Below are 27,786 nucleotides of genomic sequence, written 5' to 3'. Positions count from 1 at the left end.
CAACAGACTAAATAAACGTTGGGATACTTGCATTAAAGAGGGAACGTCTCACAGTTATAAAGCGAAGTCACCATTAGACAAAACCCAAGTTCTTGTCGACGTCAGCACCTCAATCATGCGAGACACTTTACACCAGCACCCGGATGTGTGGGTGTGTGGAGCGAGATTGTGTGGGGCATTTGTCAAATATACGTGCGGAACGAGACTGCGTGCTGTAATTGAGTGGCTGTGTGGGGCGGAAGTGTGTGTGGACATTGTATGTGTGTGGTCACTTGGCTATGTGTACAGAATTATGTGCAGCGTGCATGCGTGAGTCACTGCCATTTGTCTTGAATTTTTTTTATCTCTCATTTAAAATTAAATAGTTGAGCGTATAGCTGCAATATACAAAACTTTATTATAACTTTTTTGGTAACGTACATTTTTTCCTTTTTTTCAAATATTTTCAATTGTTATTTATTACACAATTATAGAAGCTTCCAGATGCAAATTACGTATTGTATACATTTTAGATTTTTATCAATATGTTTTTAATTTTTCTTCGCATAAACACATTTTATTAAAAAAATAACGCAAAAATTGTATGTGTTATAGGCCCTATATTTTAATTTTGTTTCGTATTAACACATTTTATTACAAAAATTACGCAAAATATTTATATGTGTTTCAAATTTAATTTCTTTCTTTCATTTTTTGACTCAGAAATTTAATTTACAGCAACAAATTAGATATTTAATCGAAAGAAAATATTTTATCACCCAACCAACACGAACTTTATTGGATGGAAATAATAACGCTTTGAGTCCAGGAGGCATCTTAATACTGAGAGCCATGTTGACACTGTCAGCCAGTGGCATAGGCAGGGGGGGGGGGGGTTAGGGGTGGGGTTAGGGGGGGGGGGGTTATAACCCTTCCCATGGACAAACACCCATATATATATATATATATATATATATATATATATATATATATATATATATATACATATATATATACATATGATTGTGTGTGTGATTTTATACATATGGAAAAATATTTGTACCCCTCCCATGACCAATTCCTTGCTACGCCACTACTGTCATCCATGTTAGCATAGACAGCCATGTTAACACTAAGAGCCATGTTACTCTTAGAGCCATGTTACTCTTAGAGCCATGTTAGCACAGTCAGCCTTGTTAGCACTAAGAGTCATGTTACTCTTAGAGCCATGTTAGCACTGTAACACGGATGTGTATCAATCCTCCACTCCGGGTAAAACTATCGTGACAAGTGATTGGGCCTTTCTTCCGGAATCTGTCCAATCAGCGCCCGTCTTCCTGGCCTGAACATACAACAAGGTAGACATTTGTCCTGTGGTCTTTCCAAAACGTGTTCTGTATGTGTGCATCTCTGCACTGAGTTGTGCAACAGCGAATGACGTCGTGCAGCTGACGTGGATTTCTAACCCCGGATGATTAGGTAAAGAATCTTTTTTTTTTTTTTCTTCTTATTTTCTTCTTCGTTTTCTTAAAGTAATACAATTAAATATGAAAAGTGTGTTTATTTTTAAAAGCTGTAGAAAAATTGAAAAATTAATTGTTCCTAGATTATAGAAATAAATATAAAACTGGTAGTATAAATAGTAATAGAGATAATTAGGTATATAGATCTAAGTGTGTTTTTAGATGTGTTAAAATATTAACTAATTTGAAAAAAAAAATTGTAGTAAAATGTACCTGAGAAATATGTTAAACGTTCGAATACTAATTAATTTTGCATTGATTCACGCATGTTTGTAAATCTGCTGTATACATAGATTCAGGCTAAATTGATATAGAGTTGAAATAATGGTTTCTTTTTACCTTCTGTTGGAGGGGGGGGGTTATTTTGTAAGATGGACGTGCCATGCCCCCCCTTCCCCCCCCCCCCCCCCCCCCCCCCCCCCCGCCGAAGAAATGTGAAATAAAAATCACTGGTGGACACAAAGGAAAGAAAATGTGTTACTTGTTAACGTTTAGTTTCTTGTGAGTTAGTTGTGTTATTTTGTACTGGAAGGTATTTAGATAATTAACATGTTTAATAAAACAACAATTATTTCTTTGCCTATAGAAAAATGGATATACAAACAGAAGAATCCAATTATTTAGAAAGTAAAGAATCTAGTTTCAAGTCGGATGAATCCGGTACAAAAAATGATGAATCTAATTTCAAATTGGATGAAACCAAAACCAGAACTGCTGAATCATGTATAATAATAGATAAATCTATGTTAAAAAATGAAGAATCGATTGCAGACAATTATGAATCGAGTGTTAAATCTAAAATATCGATAGAAAAAACTGAAGTCTCAAGCGCATGCGCAAGCGACTCCCTTGCTATGGCTTCTGTCAGTGAATTAACCCTTCAAACAGAAGCCACCAATGAACCAACTTACCCCGTACCAGACGAAACCACACATGCAGTCACCAATGAACCAACACACCCAGTAGCAGACGAAACCACACATGCAGTCACCAATGAACCAACACACCCAGTAGCAGACGAAACCACACATGCAGTCACCAATGAACCAACCCACCCAGTAGCAAATGACATCACACATGCAGCCACCAATGAACCAACCAATCAAATAGCAGGCGACATCACACCTGCAGACACCAATGAACCAACCAATCAAATAGCAGGCGACATCACACCTGCAGACACCAATGAACCAACCCACCCAGTAGCACACGACATCACACCTGCAGACACCAATGAACCAACCCACCCAGTAGCACACGACATCACACCTGCAGACACCAATGAACCAACCCACCCAGTAGCACACGACATCACACCTGCAGACGCCAATGAACCAACCCACCCAGTAGCACACGACATTACATCTGCATCCACCAATGAACCAACCCACCCAGTAGCACACGACATTACATCTGCATCCACCAATGAACCAACCCACCCAGTAGTAGACAATACTCATCCTTCATCCACAATGGACAGGTCTAACGAACGTTCCGTGAAATCACGAGACTTTGAGTTCTGGTACGCTCCAGCGAGATCCAGCGATCTCCAACATGGCGGCCCTCATCAACATGGCGGTCAGCACCAACATGGCGGCCAGCACCAACATGGCGGCCAGCACCAACATGGCGGCCACCACCAGAGTGAGGTTAGAGACCAAAACGCTACTTTGGAAGGGAATCCAACATCAAATAATGATGACGCCTCTGATGCTTTTGGTGGTAACGATGAAGCTCTTAGTGGTGCAGTTTGTGATGAAAGCAAAGGTGTAGAAAATGACGACCACCAGATGATGAATACAGCTACCAACGATGGTTCTATTGAAGTTAATCCTAAATTACAAGACTACGACATCAATGATACCTTTAGTGGTAAACTGGGTGAAAATGGTAACACAAACAGTAGTGATGCTCGTGACACACATAATAATGATACTAGTGACACGCACAGTAGTAATACTGGTAGTACACATGGTGAAGTTCTGAATATCTCAGTAGCCGGAAGCGAGTTAGAAGATGTCTGCACTCTCAAGTTTTCTACGGACGTCACTGAAGCTAAATCTAGCGCTTGTAACGACAAACCCAATGAAGGTTTGGCTCCCACAGTCACCAAACCAAAGCACATCAACACTGAACAGACCAAAGACCCAAGCCAATTAGCTGATTATGTGAACATCCAACAATTAAGTGGGAAGTTAACCAACACTGCTATAGTATGTAACGCTTCGAATAACATTGATGACTTAACCAATCTCGGAGCTAACAGCCGTGTTTATGATAACACGAATGGCAAATTACAACACTTTGCAACAAATGTTAACGTTTCTCATGACACAATTACTGATTTACCACGAGATGCTAACACCAGCTGTGACTCTGGTATTTTCACTGGTAACTTCTCCGATGTTACCAATACAAGTGGAGACTGTGAAGATATCACATATGGTCTATCTAGTGACGACACGAACGCTGAAGACTACAATGGTGCCTTATCTCAGACTTCCAGTCAAGTATCTTACCCTGGTTCACAAGGCACCACTGCAGAATCTAACACAGAGTTCAAAGGTCAACCACTTGAGGAAGTGCTGTTTGAAATTCAGCAACAAAGAGAAATCAACAGGGTAAGATTTAACTATATACTCCCACAGTTATAATATAAACATTTTTTTTTTAAATAGTAGATCATCTGACCACACAAAGGTGATGGCGTGGTCGAATAAAATTCAAGTATAAATTGTAAGCTGTTACCACTTATAACCAACATTGTAATGTAAACAAGGGCACCTATAATGCCAGTTAAAACGTAAAGTAGGGCCACCTTTAACACTGAAATATAAACAAGGGCACCTACAATACTGAAATGTTAACTAGGGCTACATATAATGAACACTGAAATATAAATCTAGCCACCTATAATACTGAAATGTTAACTCGGGCCACTTATAATACTGAAATGTATACTACGGCCACCTTTAATACTGAAATGTAAACAAGGCCACCTATAATACTGAAATGTTAACTCGGGCCACCTATAATACTAAAATGTAAACTAGGGCCACCTATAATACTGAAATGTAAACTAGGGCCACCTATAATACTGAAATGTAAACTATCGCCACCTATAACACTGAAATATAAACAAGGCCACCTATAATGAATATTGAAATTTAAACTCGGGCCACCTATAACAATCAATTGTAAACAAAGTCAAACTAAAACAAATATTGCAATTTAAACCAGTCAGTCCTACAACTAGCATCATTTTATTTTTGTATCTACAGAAACGAAATGAAGAACTCAAACGCTCACTGGAAGGGAAGATTGCCTCCATACCACAAGAGCCTTTAATCTTTCTGGACACTGATAGAAACGTGAGTACTAATCTTAATCCTAACTGATTAAATCGTTGGTCCACGGCTACTAGATTAAGCTTTAACATGTAATGCGGTTTCTTGGAGTCAATTCACACCCATGATCACTGCACATAAAGATAGTTATTGTCTTTAGAAGTCAAATGTCTACCCTTCTGAAATCATGCAAAAGTTTCTAGCCTTTTGTGATCAAGATAAATTTGTTTACTAAACTTCTGAAATTATGCTTCGGTTGCAAGCCTTCTGATATCTGGAAAACGTCCCTAGCCGCCTCAAAATTTATTTAAGTAAATAAGCTTCTGTTGTTCTTAGCATCTGTGATTTTACAAAAGTCCCTAGACGCCTGAGATCTTATAAATATAACCCTTTTGGGATCTTACCATAGCCACTGAGCTTTTAAAATCTTGCGTAAGTCTCCAGCCCTTTGAGATTTACCAATGTCCTAACCATCTAAGGTGTTACAAATAATCATAGCCTTCTAATATCATGTCTAAAGCCAGTAAGCTTCAGGGGATTTTGTTGAAATCTTTAAGGTTCTGGAACCTAAACAAGGACTACAATTTACATGCACACATTTTGAACGTCTTCTTAATATTACAATAAAAGCACTTTAGCTTTCTTAAAACCTGTTTCTGTTTCAAGTCAGTTTGACACGCGAAGACGTGTATTGATGTAAGAACATGATACTTTAATGTTCTCAGTTGTACACAACACAAGCTTTAGTTTAGTGCCTAGACAGAATGCAATCTAAATGTTCCAGAGTTCTATTATACGATGGGAGGCGTTACATAAGGAGTAAGTTAATAGGGGCGAATATTGAATATGGAGGATGAAATCTATGCTACTATAAGCATTAGGCGAGGTTTAAGTTAAATACGGATTAAGAGTGGTGGTACTCTGTGCTTTAAGCAATAGGGTGGTATAAAATGAAGGTTTTGTGTGGTTTTGGGAGGGTGGAAGTAAATTATGCTCTACAAGCATTAGGAAAGGTAAAATGCGAGTACGTTAAGAGGAGGGGTTTTTGTGTGTGTGTGGGGGGGGGGGGCTAACATATACGATATAAGCAGTTCACGGACATCCTGTTTGTTTTGTTTTCCCTAAAATTATTATCGCATTAACGCCACCTTAATTGTGACTTCATTTTGGGAAATCCGTTTTTTTTTGTGGGCCAGTAGCTACGTTGGGAGTGTGCTACCGGAGGCAGTTGAGTCCCCTCCCATCTCTCGTCATCCCAGAGACTTATGGAAATCCCTTCCCGTGTGTGTCCAAGTTCAGTCTTAGTAACAGCTCGTGTCCGGTATCGTCCTGACGCCCAAATATAGTTACTGCATGTCTGGGTTTTACATACATAATTTTCTCATTTCGTGGTAATGTTCCCGCCGAACACGACACAGTCTTAGTAATGTAGGTTTTACGTCACCACACGGACTTGTTACTTTCTTAATAATGTTTATAACCACCCCCCCCCCCCGACATACAAATGTATATTAATATATTACACGTTTGTGATATCATTAGACCAGTGGCAAAGCTGGAAAAAAAAGGCCCTACCGCAAAAAAGATATTGGGCCCCTACCTATATAAATATTATGTATATATATATATATATATATATATATATATATATATATATATATATATATATATATATATATATATATATATATATATATATATATATATATAATTATTATGGTTGACTGTGGGCGCGCTAAACTGTCTCACCCGCCACCCCGCCCACATCCCCCGCTCCCTTGTTGCTGGATTTGGCGGCATGGTAGAGTCCGCCCTTTCATTAGCCGAAGTCTTGAAAGTGTATCACACAAAAATAAAAGGATTACAGCAGAATATAATTAATAGGACCTTTTAGAATAAAGCACGCGCAATATTGCCAACCCTCTTTTTTCATGAAGTACGACAAGTTTTATTACAATAGAAAAAACTAAACCAAATTGAATGTAGTTTCTAATAACTAAACAGCGACAAGAAAAATATACCTTCATGAACAAAAACAGAATAATGTATACATTAAATTATTGGCGGCTATCCAGTAAATAGAGTTAGCTGGCCCGTGGTACTGACTATAGGGCTAGTAAGTAGGTCACCAACCAGTTATATGGCTCATGCAGGTTTTATTGAGCCGTAGAAGTAGTTGGTGACCTACTTACCAGCCCTATAATTAACCAGCAAGACATACGTGTAATTAATAAAGAAGAAACATATTTTGTTTATTTAAGACTGTTATTTCCAGTTGAGTTATCTAACGCAGTTCAATGTTGTTTTTTATATATTGACAGATTCATTACGACGGGCATGGTAAAGTCATTGATGTAAAAGTAATTGAAAACAAAACTAGCGAAACAAATACGTCGGTAGACAGTGGGAGGCGCAATAAGGAAAAGCGCAATGCAAGAAGGAAAGGGGAGGCCCACACAGAGAACAACGTCCGTCAGTGTTCATATGAGCCAGTGTTTCAGCCAATGGTTATGAGACAGACGTATGTAGCCGCTGCTCCATCATCCACACAGCGAACAGCAGTTTCAGCTCAACAATCCACGCAGCAAACAGCAGTGTCAGCTCCACTTTTTACTCAGCGAACAGCAGTGTCAGCTCCACTTTCCACTCAGCGAACAGCCGTGTCTGATCCACCATCCATTCAGCGAACAGCAATGTCTGCCCAACCATCCACTCAGCGAACAGCAACGTCAGCTCCACAATTCACTCAGCGAACAGCAGTTTCAGCTCAACAATTCATACAACCTGCAATAAATTCACCCCCTCAAGATGGACTGGAAAATGTTGAGTCAGTTTTCCCAAATAGACAAGCAATCAAACAGGCGGTTTTACATGAAAGAAACGCGCAGGTAGAAATAGTTTCTCGTGATGGAAAGCCTTGCGCAGGAATAAAACAAAAAGAAGTAGTTCCTCACAATAAAAATCAAGACGTATCAAAAGAGTTAAAAGGCAGGAAAAGAAAATATGAAGACATGAGATTAAGAAATCTAGTGAATGTAAAGACATTAGAAGTCAGACAGCTGCCTATACACCGGAAAGAGCAAGACGAATCAAATTTGCCTGTTCACCTAACTGACAGAAAGATCGTGCATCAACCTGTTCAGGAAAGTGAAAGAAATGTCACACATCAACCTGTTCAACAAACGACAAGAGAGATCTCGCATCAACCTGTTCACCAAACGACAAGAGAGATATCACAACCACTGCAGGCCACAGCACCACCCTGGCCGGGTGAGGCTCATGACGTCATCCAACCAGCCCCAAACCCAGTTCCAGCACGATCGAGCAGCATGACCAGGCTGTATCCGGTCCTCCCTACACTTGTGGAAGGTCAAGAATGGGCTCAAAGAAACACCATACCATCATACACTACACCACAACATGAAATGTCAAACGTGGCTTTATCAACAAACCCACTCTCGATTATTCACCAAACCACCAACCCTCAACATTTAAACCCTCATATTTTAATTACAAATGAAGAAAACACGGCTATGTACCGCTACAATAATTTCACTACTGAAGCCGATCCAAGAGCTGATTTCGTAACACCACTGGCAGACAACACCGGCGACAACTACCAAGTGTGGTACACCAGCCAACAACAACGACCAATTTCAGGACAACCTGAAGATGGTACTCCACATGTGTTCAACGGAAAGCCACCATTAACCCAAGGAAATATTTCGGTAACTATTTCACTTTACGGTTTTATCACTGTTTTCTTGTTGCTTTCTATTTTGTATCCCACCACCCCCCCCCCCTCCCTCCACCTATTCCATATAAATCCCCATACTGAACATAATTATCTTTACAGAAGGAAAGAAGTTTAAAGGGTCAAGTCCCTAACTACCTACCATTTAGCATCATTGCTACATTAGTGTGTTGTTTCCCAGTAGGAGCAATAGCCCTTTGCTTTGCAGTGCAGGTACGTTACGTAAATGTTTACACCTATAATTTATACACATGCACAAATAAATAAATTGAAAATGTATATATATATATATATATATATATATATATATATATATATATATATATATATATATGTATTATATATATATATATATAAATTTATATATATATATATATATATAAAATTATATATACACATGTGTGTGTCTGTGTGTGCGTGTGTGTGCGTGTGTGTATATCATATAATGTAAATAAATACTTGTGAACTACATATTTTTGGGATTTCATCTTGATTTTAATAAAAGACCTGATTGTTAGGGATGGCGTAGCTAGTATCATATTTATCATTGAATTCTTTTATAAATGTAACAGAATAACATAAAGAAAATCTAGCCACCCAATAAAAAATGACTTCTCATTTTTTCCCCAGGCTAAGAAGGAAGAGAAACTGGGCCACTTGGCGAGAGCGAGATATTCTGCATCAAGGGCCAGGCTATCCTGTGTGATAGCCGTTCTGTTTGGTCTGGTATTGTACGCTGTCTTGCTTTATTTCGTGATTACTAACGTCACGAAGACGATGAGATCGTTGTAAAGAATGTTTGGTATGATTGTACCAGCTTGTTATGATTGTACTAGCTTGTTATGTGTTGTACCAACTTGTTATGATTGTAACCAGTTTGTTATAATTTTAACAAATTTATTATGTTTTGAACTAGGTTGTTATGATTTAAACAACTTTGTTATGATTTGAACCAGCTTGTTATGATTTGAACCAGTTTGTTATGATTTCAACAAGTTTGTTATTATTTGAACAAATTTGTTATGATTTGAACAAATTTGTTATTATTTGAACCAGTTTGTTATGATTTGAACCAGTTTGTTATGATTTGAACAAGTTTGTTATGATTTGAACCAGTTTGTTATGTTTTGAACCAGTTTGTCGCAAAAATTTATATAAAGAAAACAACAAAAAACTTTATTTGTATATTGTAAGAAAAAATTAAAAAAATAAAACACTATATTTTTACATAAAAGTAAACTCGCATATTCTATATATTTTATTCGCATTAAAAAGGATGTTCCTTAAAAAAGAAAATATAACAATTTTTATTTTAGAAAACAATAAAAAAAAGTCTGGATCTGTCAAAATAATAAACGGCAAGACTTTTTTTTTTAACAAAGCAATCAACACCTTTTTTTGGAAGGAGCGATTAATAACGTTGCTTGAATAAAAAAACTGAATTTTTTATTTAGAAAAATAAAAAAAAAGAAACGAAAAAAAAGACTTTAAATCAACGAAACAATAAACAAATTTACCTAACACTTAAACAAAAGAAAAAATACGACTAAAATGATTTAACAAAACAAAAAGCATGTGAAGAAACAAAAAAAATATTTTACTTAAACAAAATAAAAGCATATTCCGTGACACTCTTCAGTTATACAAATCCTATTAATCAACTTATTTTTTTCTGAATGTGATGGTACTATTATTTATTGCTATGCCTTTTTAAAGTAATTTTTTTGAAACTCTAAATATTACTTTTAAATAACCATATGTTTGGCATATATCTATGGAATTATTAAAGCAATAAACGTTACACATTTTCTTAATCTGTTATTGATCTGGTTGTTTACGTTGTGTCTCATTATTTTTGTCGTCTGATTCTGTGTTGCAGTGCTTTAAATTTTAGTTGTTAGTTGTTTTTCGTTTAAGGCCGTTATGTGAATATACTGAAACTGGGAGTGCTTAAAGCGGTACAGGAAGACAAAATATACATGATGCTTATTTCGGTCTAGGGTGATCTATATTAAGCTTGTATTTTAAACAAACATATTTTTAGAATTTTTAAAGAGAATTTTGAGATATGTTTGTATAGTGCTATACTTTGAAGCTTGTTTCCAGTGTCGAAGTAATCAAATCGAGTGGGGACTATCAAAAACGTTACAGGTGGTGTGCACCGTGTACACATTTGGTGTGGTTAGGAGTTAGGTTTTGGTGCTTGTGTTAGTGTTAGAAAATAATATTCATGATTTTTTTGCGAGAAAAGATTAAGAAATAAGACTGAATTATTTTTAAAAAGTTTTGTTTTATAGGCTCTATATGGCAACGGTTTAGTATTTTACGTCAGACATTTTTCGAGGCAAAACGCTTATATATCCTAAACTGTAAAAGGAAATATGCAGTGTTTATTTCTTCGAAAACCCGTTAGAGGATATAAGCGCTCTCCTTATTACGTCTACCGTTGGCGGAAATAAGCACAACTATTGAAACTCATAAAACAGTCGCGTCCTTTGCCACATTCAGTTTTATTTTTGTATTTGCTATATATAGACACGACCTTGACCTAGCTACAAACACCCCTATGAACACATCTCACAAGAACCAACAAGACACCCTTCCTACTTTGTCACAATCTGCCCTAGACCTTAAGTCAACAGCTCTGACTGTATTTGCTGAACTTGTTTACCTAAAGATCAGGTGAGCGTTACTCAGTGTGACGTAATCCAATCGCTTTCCTTTTCATGACGAGCCTTTTATTTGCTTTACGTTCTCATCATTTCATCATGGGTGATAGGCTAGAATCTTGCAATGAATTTTTTACCATTTTTAGTAGTTTAACCTGGCTGAATTGTCGTAAAGTTTAACCGAGCCGTTTTGTTGTATATTTTAACCGAGCCGTTTTGTTGTATATTTTAACCGAGCCGTTTTGTTGTATAGTTAAACCGAGGCGTTTTGTTGTATAGTTTAACCGAGCCGTTTTGTTGTATAGTTTAACCGAGCCGATTTGCTGTATAGTTTAACCGAACTGATTTGCTGTATAGTTTAACATAGCTGTATAATTTAACCGAGCCGTTTTGTTGTATAGTTTAACCGAGCCGTTTTGTTGTATAGTTTAACCGAGCCGTTTTGTTGTACATCACAGCACCGGTCAAACTCTGAAAACAAATCATTAAGTAAAAAAAAAGTTCCCTTATTGATCCTAATAGTCCATGGTGTAAGTGTAGTAAAATTAACATGTTTCTGTGACCTCGACATATTAAGGGATAGTGTAGTCAGCACTATACCCAGCCGCCCATATGTTCCCTAACATGAGTTAGGTACACATAAGAGCTGGGTAGACTCAATGACGTTCTACTGACTTTAACCCAGATTCAAACTCGAGACTTTCGGGTTAGCAGTCTAGCGCTCGACCGCTAGGTCACACCATCCCATGATAACAAATAATTATTCAGAATTAATTTTGACATAATTAGATAGATATTTTTTGACAACTGAAGTTAATATAAAGTAGTAAAGAAGGAAGATTTTAGTCAAAAAGTGATTACTCATTCGTCTACGATTGATTATATAGTTGTATAGAAATTATTTTTTAAGGGGAGACAAATCTCTTATTTGTTGAAATATAAATTAGTCTTGCGTCGAGGCTAAAGTTTGTATTCTGTTGTTTAATTGATACTTTATCTGTGTGTTAAAAAATTGTCTTTATTCGATTAGACTTTGAATGCTTAAGAAAATAATAAAAAGTTTAAAAATTGCTTCAATTTGCTTTAGTTAGACGCCTAATAAAGAAATTACTAGTAGCTTTTTAAATATTTTAAGCCTATTTATTTATTAATATCCTAAAAGCTTCCTGACTCAATAAGCTAGAGGCTAGAGAAACTTTTTTTTTTAAAAATGTTTCGCCTTGGAAAGTTTATGACAGTGCCTCTTAACATAATGGAGGCACCAAAAACTCCCACCAGTTTCAAATACGCATAGACCGAACCCATCTTTTTAGTTCCATCGTCCGCACTGACATAATTTGATCGTGAATCTTAAAATTTAGGTGTGTTTTGACCTCCGCCGAACCCCTGAGACACACCGAACCCCTGTGGATCAATCGTGCACAGGTTAAGAACCACTAGTTTATGATCAAAAGATATGTAGACTCAATTGAGGAACGTTCTAGAATCAAATCTGGGATTGAATTCAAACAACCAATGTGTTTTAAAATGTATACATATCAACAAGATCATTGAGATTAGGCAACAGGTAAAGAAATATTTAAAACGAAAATGAAATCGTAGCCTATTTGCCGGCGCCTTGTACCGTTTAATCGTATTACTTTCCGAAGAGCCTGGTACGTCGGACTCCCAAGTCCCCTACATAATAGCGTGGGGGAGGAGACTGCCGGGAACCAAGAAGAGTTTGCTCTCGACCCTAACCAGATATCTTGACTTTAAGCAGCGGCCTTCACGTGGCTTCGGAAGAGTGCCACTAGTCGGACCAAGCTCATGACCCTCCTAATGGGTGCGGAATGGCTAGTGGTAGCCAACAGCAGCTAGAGGTTTTTGATCTGGCCGAGTAGAACTGCTGTATGCGCTAGGTTCAAAGAATGGCCGATCGCCCCCCCCCCCCCCCCACGATCAAGCTGGGTACCAGGCGGTAGGACGACGTCCCGCGTCTGGTGGGTGGGGAAGGAAAGCCCGGTGAGAGCCGACGGAAGTAGCGACCGATGTGTGGGGAACTCTAGTGGTCGGAGTTTGCTACATTGAGGCCTGCCTGGCTAATGGAAGTCAACCTTCTGAACCGGTTTCCGTATAAGGAAAAAAAGGAAGAATCGTATTACTGTACCAAGAATTATTGGTAAGTCCGATGTCACCTAATGAGAATTGGCTTCATTTGTCATAGTCTTAGAGTTAAACAGAGGCTCCCGGGCAGAAATATCGACTTCACGCCACACCATTTAAATATCTTTATTCATGTTGGCGAAAAAAAGCGCCCAATATGTTTTAAAAACGTCGTTTTCCCCTTTATACATTTTATTTCAGTGTCGTACAATTGATGTGAAAATTATTTAAATAATTCGTAAGTATTTCGTAAAGACGAGTAACTTCGACTGTGTATAAATCATTAAGTGGACTCAGAACAAGCATTTTTTTACCTAGTCCGATTGGCTCCCACTTAGGCATCCGAGAAAGACGCCCTACCCTCCCTTCCCTAGCTACGCCTCTGGAGCTAAATTGTATCTTTAAACACTCACACCTTCATTCTTCAAATATGAAGGACCTACGTCACTTGTGTTGTAACTCAGCTTCAACTCAACAGTGTTTTTTTTTTCCAGACTTCTTTTATCCAGGAGGGGGGGGGGAGGGCTTGAAATTTTTGAGGGGACGGGAGGACGAAGGACAGACACTGGTAAAAGTTTATAGTTTCTATATAATTTCTATTTTCTTCTTGGGGTAACGGAAAACGTGTAATTTTTTTTGGAGGGGGGGGGGGGTACTGCCTCTCAGAAGAGATGCCTAAAAGAACCACACGTGTATATGGCTGAGGCGAAGCGACCCTTCCGGGCGCCCAGGGACAAACTATCAATTTTCAATTTGCACACCCCCCCCCCCAAAAACTTTCGATTTGCACCCCCCCCCCCCCATATATTTTTTTTTATATTTATAATACAACACTGCAGCTAAGATGAGATTTTAATTTGTTTTTCCAACTCATTTTGGCGCCCCCTATGGTCGGCGCACGGGGCCATATGTAACCCCCGCCACCCCCCCCCCCAACTCGCTACGCCTCTGGTATATGTGTTTCATCCCATCCTCTACTGGATATCCCGAGCACATGATTAAACAAATATTCTCAACACAGTTTATAAATAGCTGCGGGGTGAATACGACTTTAGCAGCAGGAAAAAGACGGGAAAACCTGACATGAGTTCACATAGGATCTATGTTTATATTTGCTTACATCAAACAGTCCTTACGGTGTAGGCTAAGTCACATCATCTATTACTGTTCTTGCCCAAGACACATGAGGCAGATAAAGTCGAGTTATTCAGTTCCAATGAATCAAGTAGCCATCTTAGGTCACCTGTTAAAGTTGTGCCGTTGCCATTCTTCACTTTCTTCTTCAGTGATTAACAAAAAAAACACCAAATCTTACCCGAAACCCCCCCCCCCCCCCCCCCTCGGTATGAGCGTCATAAATTAATTATCCCTGATATTGAAAAAAAAAATAATCGATAAAAATCGTGACGTTATGTAATTAGTTATATGTAACAGACTGACTACATGTAGTTAAAGCTACGTACTAGACCTATATATATATATATATATATATATATATATATATATATATATATATATATATATATTATATAATATATGTGTGTGTGTGTTTGTTTGTGTGCGTGCGTGTGTGCAAGTTTGCGCGTGAGTGCGTGCGCGTGTTTTTGTGTGCTTTGCATGTACCAGTGTGTGTTTACGTGTGCGTATGGTAGGTAGGCAGGCAGGCACGTAGGTAAGTAGGTAAAATACCGGTGGCTACTTGTATCTAGTGCTAGGCGATAGACATGTCCTTACAGAGTCCAGCACGGGATTTGAACTCCAGGCTGCTACATATTTTATATATATATATATATATATATATATATATATATATATATATATATATATATATATATATATGTATAAGAAATGAATAAAAATGCCGATAAAGAGCAGTACAACCGATTTTATCCGCCAACTTTACCTCGTTTGCCAGATCCTGTTTACCTGTCATTAGAAAGCACCTGATGACGCATTTCACGTTTTTGTGTGCAGCGTGTCATTATTTATGCACAACACAGCATGTCACTCGCTGAAAGGCATTCAATGACAGGAAGGTTTTGGTTTCCACATTCTGTGACTCACTGAAGTAAACTCAAGACTGTCTCACAGGTAGACACGTCTCTCGATTGAAACTACGTGTAGCCATGTCTGTCATGTAGCATCAATTCATATGGCTATAACTGTCATCTAGAACTAGCTACATGTAGCCATGTCTGTCATCTAGCAATGGGTGTAGCCATGTCTGTCATCTAGCACTAGCTACATGTAGCAATGTCTGTCATCTAGCACTAGCTACATATAGCCATGTCGGTCTGCGGTCATATAGTACGAGCTACATTTTGTTTCTGCATAAAGAATAAAAATTAAACAAAACTTAAGTAAGGGAAATAGCTGTGGCAAAATATACAAAGTTTTCATACAGAGTTATCTCCCGTATATATATATATATATATATATATATATATATATATATATATATATATATATATATATATATATATATATATATATATATATATATTAATTTTAAAGCTTTCTATCATCTGTGTTATGCGTATAGGAAATCGCCAGAAGTTGTAGAGTGAGAATGCAAATGTATTATTCTTTATAGGTATGATGGACCTAATTTCATTAAAACATTGGCCTGTACCATAGTACATAAGACATTATAAGACATTAACTTCAGCGAGAAAAAGATAAAAGTAATGTTAATGAATAGGGAGTTAAGGATTCGGGCACATTCTATTGAACTCTCTGGTGCTGTCTGGAATACACTAAGTGATTTGTACACGAGGACTTAAAGGTTGTTGTTTTAAAATTTACTCATCAAACATCAAACACATGTTGTCTTGAATTGGATCCATTTCATTCGTTGAAGATTTTACATCAAGACAATAAAAAGTGAAGATTCCTCTTTAGACATAGCGGTTCATTGGGCAGATGAAGGGATAATGTGAAGTGATAATGTCAGCACTATGTCAAGGCCGCCTTTAATTTCTTTATTTTGGTAGGTATTATTCAGAACTGAACTCAGGAACGATCCGCTGACTTAAACCCGGACTTAAACCCGGATTCGAACCCGAGACTTTCAGGACAGCAGAATATCGATCTACCACTAGGCCACGCCGTCCCATAGTCCGACCATAACAAAAAGCTAATGTGAAGCGTGTCAAGTATGTTTAAAAAACTGACACTGTCAACATTTATCAACAATTAGAAAAAATTAGACGCTGATCAGTATCAGATTGAAATTATTCTCCCATTAAATGTGGATATCAATCCTATTACAAATTATAGGTACTCCTTATCATGCCTTAGTTCGAATTCGGGTCCAAGTGAGTAGAAGTTCCATGAGTCAACTCAGCTTTGATGGGTACCTAACTCATGTTAAGGAAAGTAAAGGCGGCTGGGAAAAGTGCTTACCACACCTTCCCTTCATATGCCGCGTTCAAGAAACATACGTACGCTACTTCATCTGCCCAATGGATCGCTAGATATAAAGGGAAATCTTCACTTTACTTTTATTAGTTTTATTATGCCTTAGCCAATTAAATTGTACGTGAAGCCTATCCAAAACCGACCGCAATGTTTGAACAGTTAAAAATCAGAAGTTTCCCGTTAATCAAATATCCCGTACTATCTACTAGGTAACCACATGTAATCCCCGCCTCGCCACACCTGAGCAGGTGTGTCAGAGATTTCCCAACCTGCACGCCGGAAGTGAATACCTGACAAGGTGGATCTGGGCACAGTAAACTCGCCAGACACACCACATGTCTACCACTAGTTTACTACACTACCACTAGTCTAATACTAGTCTACCACAAATCTACCACTAGCCTACCACTAGTCTATCACAAGTATACCACACTGCCACTAGTCTATCACAAGTATACCACACTGCCGCTAGTCTATCACAAGTATACCACACTGCCACTAGTCTATCACAAGTATACCACACTGCCACTAGTCTATCACAAGTATACCACACTGCCACTAGTCTATCACAAGTATTCCACACTGCCACTAGTCTATCACAAGTATACCACACTGCCACTAGTCTATCACAAGTATACCACACTGCCGCTAGTCTATCACAAGTATACCACACTGCCACTAGTCTATCACAAGTATACCACACTGCCACTAGTCTATCACAAGTATACCACACTGCCGCTAGTCTATCACAAGTATACCACACTGCCACTAGTCTATCACAAGTATACCACACTGCCACTAGTCTATCACAAGTATACCACACTGCCACTAGTCTATCACAAGTATACCACACTGCCACTAGTCTACCACACTGCCACTAGTCTACCACACTGCCACTAGTCTATCACAAGTATACCACACTGCCACTAGTCTATCACAAGTATACCACACTGCCACTAGTCTATCACAAGTATACCACACTGCCGCTAGTCTATCACAAGTATACCACACTGCCACTAGTCTATCACAAGTATACCACACTGCCACTAGTCTACCACACTGCCACTAGTCTACCACACTGCCACTAGTCTATCACAAGTATACCACACTGCCACTAGTCTATCACAAGTATACAACACTACCACTAGTCTATCACAAGTATACAACACTACCACTAGTCTATCACAAGTATACCACACTGCCACTAGTCTATCACAAGTATACCACACTGCCACTAGTCTATCACAAGTATACCACACTGCCACTAGTCTATCACAAGTATACCACACTGCCACTAGTATATCACAAGTATACCACACTGCCACTAGTCTACCACAAGTATACCACACTGCCACTAGTCTATCACAAGTATACCACACTGCCACTAGTCTATCACAAGTATACCACACTGCCACTAGTCTATCACAAGTATACCACACTGCCACTAGTATATCACAAGTATACCACACTGCCACTAGTCTACCACACTACCACTAGTCTACCACTTGTCTAATACTAGCCTACCACACTACCACTTGTCTAATACTAGCCTACCACACTACCACTTGTCTAATACTAGCCTACCACACTACCACTTGTCTAATACTAGCCTACCACACTACCACTTGTCTAATACTAGCCTACCACACTACCACTTGTCTAATACTAGCCTACCACACTACCACTTGTCTAATACTAGCCTACCACACTACCACTTGTCTAATACTAGCCTACCACACTACCACTTGTCTAATACTAGTCTAACACACTACCACTAGTCTACCACTAGCCAACCACCAATCTACATCAAATCTCACAAGTCTACCATATACTTAAAGCAAGTATTGCAGTAAAACGTATTCGTTTGATGCAGTATTTAATCTGTTTGTATGAGAGGAAGGGGGGGGGGGGGGTAATTTTCTAGCCTCTTCCAAAACTTTGCTTTTAACGGCCGAGTTGTTCACACTTGGGACAGGCACCCCTGTGCATTGACATTCGATTAGTCGGAACGTGGCAGGGGGGTGGGGGAGGGGTGGGGTGGGTGGGTGGGGGGAGATGGGGGGGGCGGGTTAACTATCAAAGTGTAAACTTTCCGCCACATTTTTGTCGTGTCGGGAGATAGGGGGGGGGAGCGCTATTACATTTCGAAACATACCCGGTAGTAAAAAGCATAACTCGTCGAGATTTGTGGAACAAAACAAATATGTATTTTATATCAAAAGTTACAATCGTGAAAAAGTGTTACAAAATAAGAATGTAGTTATTCTAGCGAAATACGTCTACAGTATACAAATCACATTTCTATCTAATTAAATATTACAAAAGAAATAAACAACAAATTAAGCAAACATTCTATTTGTTATTCTTCATAAAAAATGTTATATCATGTATTTAAATAAATGCTTGATGAATAAATTAAAAATTTTCAGATGGCAAAAGTAAAAGTGTGGTTTATTTTATTTTAATTTAACAGTTACAAACAGAAAAAAAAACGATATATTCTAAGAAAACATAGATTTGATCATATTAGAGGCGTTCTTGACATTTTTCGGGAGTGGACAAAAATTTTAGAGGGGGGAGGGGAAATACTGGTAAAACTATAAATGTTCTATATAAATTCTATTTCGTTTAGGAAGAGATGCCTGAAAGAAACTATGCTGATTACATTATCCCATCTATGCCGAAGTCATCGAAATTTAGTCAGGAACGGGATAAGATGTTAGCATAAGTTTAATTTTTTTAAACTTCAAAAAGGAAAATTAAAATATGTAGGAGGTTATACTAATGCATTTGAGTACGTTTATTTTTACGTATTCACTGTACTTAACAGCCTATTTGTAAGAAGGTTTTTCTACTTTATTTTTCTATTTTTTAATTATTGTGTTAATATACAAGACTACGAATTTATAATATGTTAATTTTTATACTTTTTTTTTATTTTTTTCGTTTTAGTATTCAGATATTGTAAATATACAAGACTAAATTTATGTGTTAGTTTTAAAAATAAATATGATTTTATATTTTATTATATTAATGGACTTCAGCAGTAATATTCTCCAATGGTTCATTAAATATTTAAAAACTGTGGGTGATGTAATTAAAATATTATTATTGTAATTAATTAATTTACTTTTCACGTGGTAATAAAGACATAAACAAAGACATCCTGCTGTTAAAATGGCTGGCATAAATTATAAATTATAAAGACATACTGCGCATGCGCAATGAAGTAATATTTTTATTTTTTTAATTCTAACATCAGCAGAAGCGATACTTAAAATAACATATGGACACGAAGTATTTATATTAAATTGTAAACATTATTACAATATGGCCAAGTTTACCTATGAAAATATTTGTGTTTACTGAAATGTATTCTTAAATTGATTCTCATACTATCTGCCTCTTTCGTTACTTAATCTAACGTGGACTGTTCTAAAATTACACAAACACCAGAAAAACGAAAAATTGAAATATGTTATAGGTAAAGGCAAAGCCGATTGTGTACGCATCGAATGATAGATAAACAGTGAAACCATCTTAAAATAGTAAATGGCACTTTGTGGAAAATATGTTAAAAAATATCAAATTATAATTTAACAGATCAAAGTCATATCAGAAAATGTAATGTAATTGAAGATATAATACAGTGTATCATCAAAACAATAGTTCAACAAAATCGCATATTATATTACAGCAATTGATAAATGTGAATAACGAAGTCTAATTACTAATTAACAGAGTGGTCTAAAAGATCTCTCATAGCTTATAAACACCGGTGTTAAAAGATCGGCCTGTCTCTTTATATAACGTAACATAACATCTCTTTCTAGCGAGAAATGTAGCATTCTACAGCACTCTCATGTACCTCAACTCCTCTAGCAGTCTATAACACCTCTCAAATAACCCAACTCCTCTAGCAGTCTATAACAACTCTCGAAGAATACTCCAGCACCTTTAGAGGTAGCTACACCTCCCAAACAAACCACATCTAATAGTTTCTGACGCCTAAAGAAAGAATATACCGTCTGCTGTTTACATCTGCTCTGCGTTCTTTACTTAACACAATCCAACTATCCGTACTGCAGAAGGACGGCATCCAATTATCCGTACTGCAGCTGGGTCTGTTGCTTCTCGAGGTTCTTCTGGAAGTACCAGATCAAAAAGCCCATCAACCCGTAGCCGATGATTCCCCAGAAGATGCCGAACATGTTCAGGTAGAAGGCACTGCTCGCCTCGTTGGCGGCATCCTTGTACCGCTTCTCTCTCTTTCTTCTATTGGCCTGTGGGTAGTATTGAACCGGTGTTAGAGAGATAGAAAAGAGGGTTGGGGTTGATATAGCTATACTAGACATAAAGTGGAATTTTAATGCAAATCGTTAGGTCCGAAATGCAAAACTGACAAGTTTGAGTCTTGTGGAATGTTGGAATCAAATCCCATTCATATAGTTTTGTCTTTATCATATTATATTATATATATATATATATATATATATATATATATATATATATATATATATCGATGATGGCTGTTCATTGACAATGTAATTCACAACATTTGCTTTCAAGTAATAATATATGGCGAGCAGGTCATGAAATCACTTTCAATGAATATTGTATGGTCAGTAGGACTACACACCTAAGTACCAACCACTTCAAAAACTCCCCTTTAATGAATATTGGATGGCCACTACACACCAAAGTACCAACCCCCTTAGGACATTACAAAATACCAACCCCCTTAGGACATTACAAAATACCAACCACCTTAAGACATTACAAAATACCAACCCCCTTTGGACATTACAAAATACCAACCCCCTTAGGACATTACAAAGTACCAACCCCCTTAGGACATTACAAAATACCAACCCCCTTTGGACATTACAAAATACCAACCACCTTAAGACATTACAAAATACCAACCCCCTTTGGACATTACAAAATACCAACCACCTTAGGACATTACAAAATACCAACCCCCTTTGGACATTACAAAATACCAACCCCCTTTGGACATTACAAAATACCAACCACCTTAAGACATTACAAAATACCAACCACCTTAATTAAGACATTACAAAATACCAACCCCTTTGGACATTACAAAATACCAACCCCTTAGGACATTACAAAATACCAACCACCTTAAGACATTACAAAATACCAACCCCCTTTGGACATTACAAAATACCAACCACCTTAAGACATTACAAAATACCAACCACCTTAAGACATTACAAAATACCAACCACCTTAAGACATTACAAAATACCAACCACCTTTGGACATTACAAAATACCAACCCCCTTAGGACATTACAAAATACCAACCCCCTTAGGACATTACAAAATACCAACCACCTTAAGACATTACAAAATACCAACCACCTTAAGACATTACAAAATACCAACCACCTTAAGACATTACAAAATACCAACCACCTTAGGACATTACAAAATACCAACCACCTTCGGATATTACAAAATACCAACCCTCTTAGGTACGAAGTACCAGCTACCGAATGAACTCACCTTCAATGAATATTGGATGGCCAGTAGAACTAAACAACCACCTATGAACTCACCTTTAATGAATATTGGATAGCCAGTAGGATTACACACCAAAGTACCAACTACCTAATGAACTCACCTTCACAAAACATTGGATCGCCAGTAGGATTACACCCCAAAGTACCAGGTACCGAATGAACTCACCTTTAATGAATATTGGATGGCCAGAATCCCGAACAACCAGGAGAACAAGAAAGTAACCAGTATACTGAGAGGGACATAATTCCTTATGTGTGGCACTACTGGTATTACCTGAAAAAAAAACTGAATGTATGAACATCTTGATACAGTAAGTTTCTAAATTTAACTTGTGAAATGTGAATAGATAACAAGATATTAATAGAGTTGATAATATCAAAAAGAATAAATAATTATTTGATAATCTCAAAACGACATCTGAAATAGACTTTAGAAATATGTTTTTAAAAAGCAGTCAGATATTTCTGCAGTCAGCCAAAGTTAGCTAATGACGTCAAAGATATACCTCTGCTTCCAGTCTTCCCTGAATAGCTATACATACGGACTACAACTTAACAAAAGACGCTAGCTGAATATGGAATCTAACTCTGGATATTCGCAGTGGTATTTGTTATGTCAGGTAATTGCGTGGTCAGATGGTAGATTGCACATGTGTTAACGCGAAAGACTCGAGTTCGAATCACGAGCTTCAACGTCTCTGAGCACAGTTCTAATAGATACCTGGCTCATATTTAGGGACGGTGTAGACGTCTGGGTATATTGCTGACAACACTACCCCTTCATTTGCGGAGAATAAAACACAGGGGAGCTCTACTTCAACTGCCGCATGGACCGCCAGGCGAGAAAGGTTTGTGTGGTAGGTCGGTGTGGTCGAGTTGCTTAAGCTCATGATTGGTGAACCGAATAGTCCCGAGTTCGAACCTCTGGGATAATTAGGCTCGATAGCTGGAGAAAGCTGCTTATCGCGGAGAGACAACTCCCAAATCAAACAACTGCTGCCTTGTAGTTTGTTCTTGGTTCGAGAAAGGCTATGGAAGCAAATCCATAATGAAAAGCCGGCTGAAATCGGAATCAATTGCCTTAATGGCGTATAACCAGTTGATACGTAAAACTTATTTGTTTAGAAGTTTATGTGTTATACTCATGTCTCTAAACTTACACCCATTCACTCGCTTACTACAATATATATATGTGTATATATATATATATATATATATATATATATATATATATATATATATATATATATATATATCAACTACAAACAAGTTATAAAACTTCATGGTCTACAAATTACTGATGAAACCTGTTTGTCCATATTCTAATTAAACCCACTTCCGGGTTTGTTTACGATTGCTGCAGCATGTAGGCTACTTGACGTCATCGGAATCTTAACCCAACAAGAAACAGGATCCACGCATCACTGATCACGGTAATGAATCTCGTCACCGCGTTTCTACCCCTAGGTTGTATGTTCATAATACCCATGACAGAGAAGCTTGTTCATTTTTGCTGGGTGTATTAGATACGTTAAAGCTTTAAGCTGATTTATCTTAAATCTTTGGTTTAAAGGTTTGACTAAAGTCACAAAGACCATTTGTCTAACGATGGGTGTCGGTGCGGGTTTCTGGTAAGATGATGGCACAATTGAAAGCCTTTTCTAATGAAGCGACTTCTTTCAAATTTCAAAATAAATTAAATTCCAATACTAACGCTAGAATAGCTCCTTATTTCTATAATTCGATATAAATACGTCTCAATAAATAAAGATTACTAAATTATTTTTTAAATGGCAGATAATGATGTACAAAATTGTAGAATGTAATACACACAATAACAGATAATCATATATTAACTAGCAGATAATAATAAACAAAACGACAGAAAATAATATACAAAATAGCAGATAATATACAAGATGACAGATAATAATATACAACATTGCACGTAACTAGACTATCCAGTTTCCAGTCTGAAACGGTCGGTTGGCTGCACTGATCCCACTCTGCCCACCCCACCCTTTAAAGTCTTTCCACCCCACATTAAATCATCCCTGTTCTTGAACCCGAACTCCCGCCCAATTCCTTTGGGTCATCCACTTATGACGTAAATGCGGGCTATATAACATTCACTTATTACAAAATGGCAGATAATATTATACAAAATGACATAATAATATACAAAATGGCGACAACAACATACACAATTGCAGATTAAATGTACAAATAAGCATATAATAATATAAAATTAGCAGATAATAATATAAATAATAGCAGATAATAATATTGATATTAGCAGATATACAAAATGATAGGTAATAATATGTAAAATGGCAGTTAATTATTTAAAAATGTATCGCTCGCTTGAGCAGTTATTGGGTGTGGTGTCTCATTATCTTTCTAGACATTTAGACCAGACGACACAAGTGTTGAGACGGCTATAAATGCCAGTTACTATCGATGACGACAAAAGACAAACAGATGAGGAACGTTACATAAAAACTAAAAGAAAAATTTATAGAAAAGATCGACTTTTAAAGAATATTTACAAAATTAAGTCATTTTTTTTAGGGTAAAGAGAAAACTAAGATTCGTTCTAATAAATGAAGGCGGTGGACACAAGAATGATCGCCTTGGGATAATTAAAAACTGTCAGTGGCACCACTAAGTTTAGTGTGTCATTAACGCCTCCCCCCCCCCCAATACACACACAAACACACATATACACACAGTACGTGAGTAAAAAAGAATAATTTATTTTAACAGTGAGAATAATGAGTTAGACATCAGTATAGATCACTCACCACTTCTGGCTCTGTAAATGTCTGGAGATTATATTCTGGCACAGCAGATCTGCCGGGATTCTGCGTGCTGGTGATGATGTAACTGAACTCAGCGCCAGATGGCATACGGTAAACACGCTCATTGTCGTCCAAATCTTGTTTAGTAAACTTGTTGTCAACAGACGAGTTGAAGCTAGGCAGTTTACCCACGTCCAAGTTATGCAGCGTCCGTCCTGTGTTTTGTCCGCTAGCGTCAGCATGGTTGTCTGGGATGTCACCGGTCAGTGGCAACCACGGGTTGTTCGCAGCCGAGCCTGGATAGGTTGACGTGGTGAAGTCAGCCCATGGTTGTCCGAGTTGGTTGGATATATCCAAAAAATTATCTTCAAAACTCAGACTTGGTGTTGTGCGATCCACATCCCTCGTTGTTCGTTTATCCATGTTTCCTGATTTCTATCAACAAGAATAATTCCTTAGGCCTGTCTTCTTCTCTTTAACTATTCTTCTATAGTATGCAATCTGGACTGTTGCATTATTAAACACACAGGTTCAGCTCGCTTAAACATAGAGTAGATAATGTTTGCTGTATTGATTTTCAAGGCACGCTGCACCTTGGGAAAAATACAGAGTCACGTGAACACAACCAAGGCCATGACTAACCTAGGCAGCAAGGTAAAATGGCGTCATACGAGCAAAATGTCATGGTAACTGAGCAGCCAGTTCTGTCTGACGTAGATCTCCGACTCAGTTCGTTGGGCAGCAAGCAGGACGTGAGACTGGCGCTCTGTCTGCCAGCGTGTTTGTCTGTGGCGGGACTAGCGTTGTGAAACCTGGTGCACTTTGTTTACCCGCGTTGTAAGCGGATACACAATGGCTGGTGACGTGTAATCCGCAACTCTATCTCCGGTTTCTGACTGGGTGGTGGGGGGGGGAGGGATAGTTGGTTGGTAGAGAGGGGGTGGTTGGTGTGGGTTTTTTGTGAGTTGGAAGGGGTTGATAGTGGGTTGGTAGCGGGTTGGTAGAGGGTGGTGGTTGGTGTAGGTTTTATTGTGGGTTGGAAGTGGTTAATAGTGTGTTGGTAGAGGGGGGTAATTAATTGGTGTAGATTTTATTGTAGGTTGGAAGTGGTTAATAGTGGGTTGGTTGAGGGGGGGGGGGGTTGGTTGGTGTAGGTTTTATTGTAGGTTGGAAGGGGGCGAAAGTGGGTTGGTAGTGGGTGTGTTTGTTAAAGGATGTTGGCGGGCTGGTAATGGGTTGATGATGGGTTGCTGTAGACTTGATGGTGAGTTTGAAGTGGTCGATAGTAGGTTGATAGTGAGTGGATAGACGATTGGTAGTGTGTTGATTGTGGGTTTTATGTGATATAGTAGACAGTTGATGACATATATGCCGATTGTGAATTGGTAACCTGATTATTATATTTGACTATGGTGGTAAATTTGTTGGTCGTGTATCTGTTGTTGTTTTGTCAGTAAACTTTTAAAAAGTGATTTTTTTTTTAAGAAGGTAGAAAGATATGTGGTTGAGTGTTAAATTAAAATGATTTACAGTTTCTATGCCGAGTTGATCAAGAAAGTAGAGCTCCTTTCTGACCTATATAAGGTCAGCACCATGCTCTGTGGCATTTATTTTTCTCCTTAGCGAGTTATGCCTAGAGTTCCCGTGTTCCAGTCTATAAGACCTCTCTGTCGACTCAGCTAAAATGGGTACCTAACAAGAGTCGGGGAAATAAATTGCAGATGAGCTGAATGCTAACCACGTCACTCCCTTGTATATTTGCGTCAAATAAACATAAACTCTACTCCATCTATTATACTCATATATCATAAGGACAGATGTCAGGAAATTAACACATTTCAAGCATGGTTAGACACACTATGGCGCTATGTGGACACAGCAATACCTTAAGGGACGGAGATGGTGCGATAGATTAGCTTGCGTGTGTTCTACAATACAAATTCACAGTAAAATATGTAGGCCCGTGTTTTCAACATTAATTGAACCCCTCCCCTCATACAACTGTCACCACCTTGAGATAAGGGAACCATATCTATGACTCACATATTGAACATAGCGATTTAATCTTTGTATCCATGTCAACAACACAAAACACGTTATTGAAATTAAACTAATGATTTTCAGATTACACATTGAAAGAATTGTGTGCAGCATGGGCGTCTACATACAAAATATCTGGAATTAGATTTTGAATCAGGGGACAGCATAGTGTGGCCGGTAAATCCCATGCGGCCAAACCGAAAAGTCCCGAGTTCGAGCCCCCGGGCAGATAAAGCTCGATAGCTGAAGTAGAGTAAGACAGCTAGGAGAGGCAAATCTAAAATCAAACAAGTGCTGCCTTGTAGTTTGTTCATGGGTGGACAAAGGCTACGGAAGCAAATCCAGTAAAAAAAATCAAGCTGAAATTCGAGAAAACGGGCCATAGGGCGCATGTCCTATTCTTTCGTATAACTCAAGTAAGAACGAAAAAGAATAGAAGATCTACAATCTTGAAACTCTCGAACAAACAAAGAAATATTTAGATATGCAACCCGGAAGTAACATGAAATGGATAAAGGCAGCTAGGTTTCAGTTAATTTATCTAATAGATCTACGTG

General features: G+C 37.9%; 2 protein-coding genes across 3 annotated transcripts; one reads left to right on the top strand and one right to left on the bottom strand.

Moving 5' to 3' along the window:
• The first annotated feature begins 1,144 nt into the window (after window positions 1-1,144).
• On the top strand, window positions 1,145-10,404 carry LOC131942810 (uncharacterized). Of its 2 annotated transcripts, XM_059302744.1 has the most exons (7): window positions 1,145-1,458; window positions 2,089-4,123; window positions 4,784-4,873; window positions 7,171-8,020; window positions 8,057-8,577; window positions 8,706-8,816; window positions 9,234-10,404. In XM_059302744.1, the coding sequence occupies exons 1-7, from the start codon at window positions 1,451-1,453 to the stop codon at window positions 9,393-9,395; spliced, it is 3,777 nt and encodes a 1,258-aa protein (XP_059158727.1). In that variant the 5' UTR covers window positions 1,145-1,450; the 3' UTR covers window positions 9,396-10,404. The 2 variants fall into 2 exon arrangements, with proteins under 2 accessions (XP_059158727.1, XP_059158726.1); XM_059302743.1 differs by having other exon boundaries at window positions 7,171-8,577.
• Window positions 10,405-19,021: 8,617 nt separating this feature from the next.
• LOC131942804 (uncharacterized) lies at window positions 19,022-25,982 on the bottom strand. Its single transcript, XM_059302733.1, has 3 exons — window positions 25,193-25,982; window positions 22,555-22,662; window positions 19,022-21,120 (listed from the first exon to the last, which is right to left on the bottom strand). The coding sequence occupies exons 1-3, from the start codon at window positions 25,610-25,612 to the stop codon at window positions 20,941-20,943; spliced, it is 708 nt and encodes a 235-aa protein (XP_059158716.1). The 5' UTR covers window positions 25,613-25,982; the 3' UTR covers window positions 19,022-20,940.
• Window positions 25,983-27,786: the final 1,804 nt, after the last annotated feature.

The sequence above is a fragment of the Physella acuta genome, unplaced genomic scaffold (genome assembly GCF_028476545.2).
Source record: "Physella acuta isolate Inbredline_101_S28 unplaced genomic scaffold, ASM2847654v3 ptg000426l, whole genome shotgun sequence".
Lineage (NCBI taxonomy): Eukaryota > Metazoa > Mollusca > Gastropoda > Physidae > Physella > Physella acuta.
The sequence above is the reverse complement of the archived record's forward strand: the minus strand, read 5'-3'. Positions and strand labels throughout refer to the sequence as shown.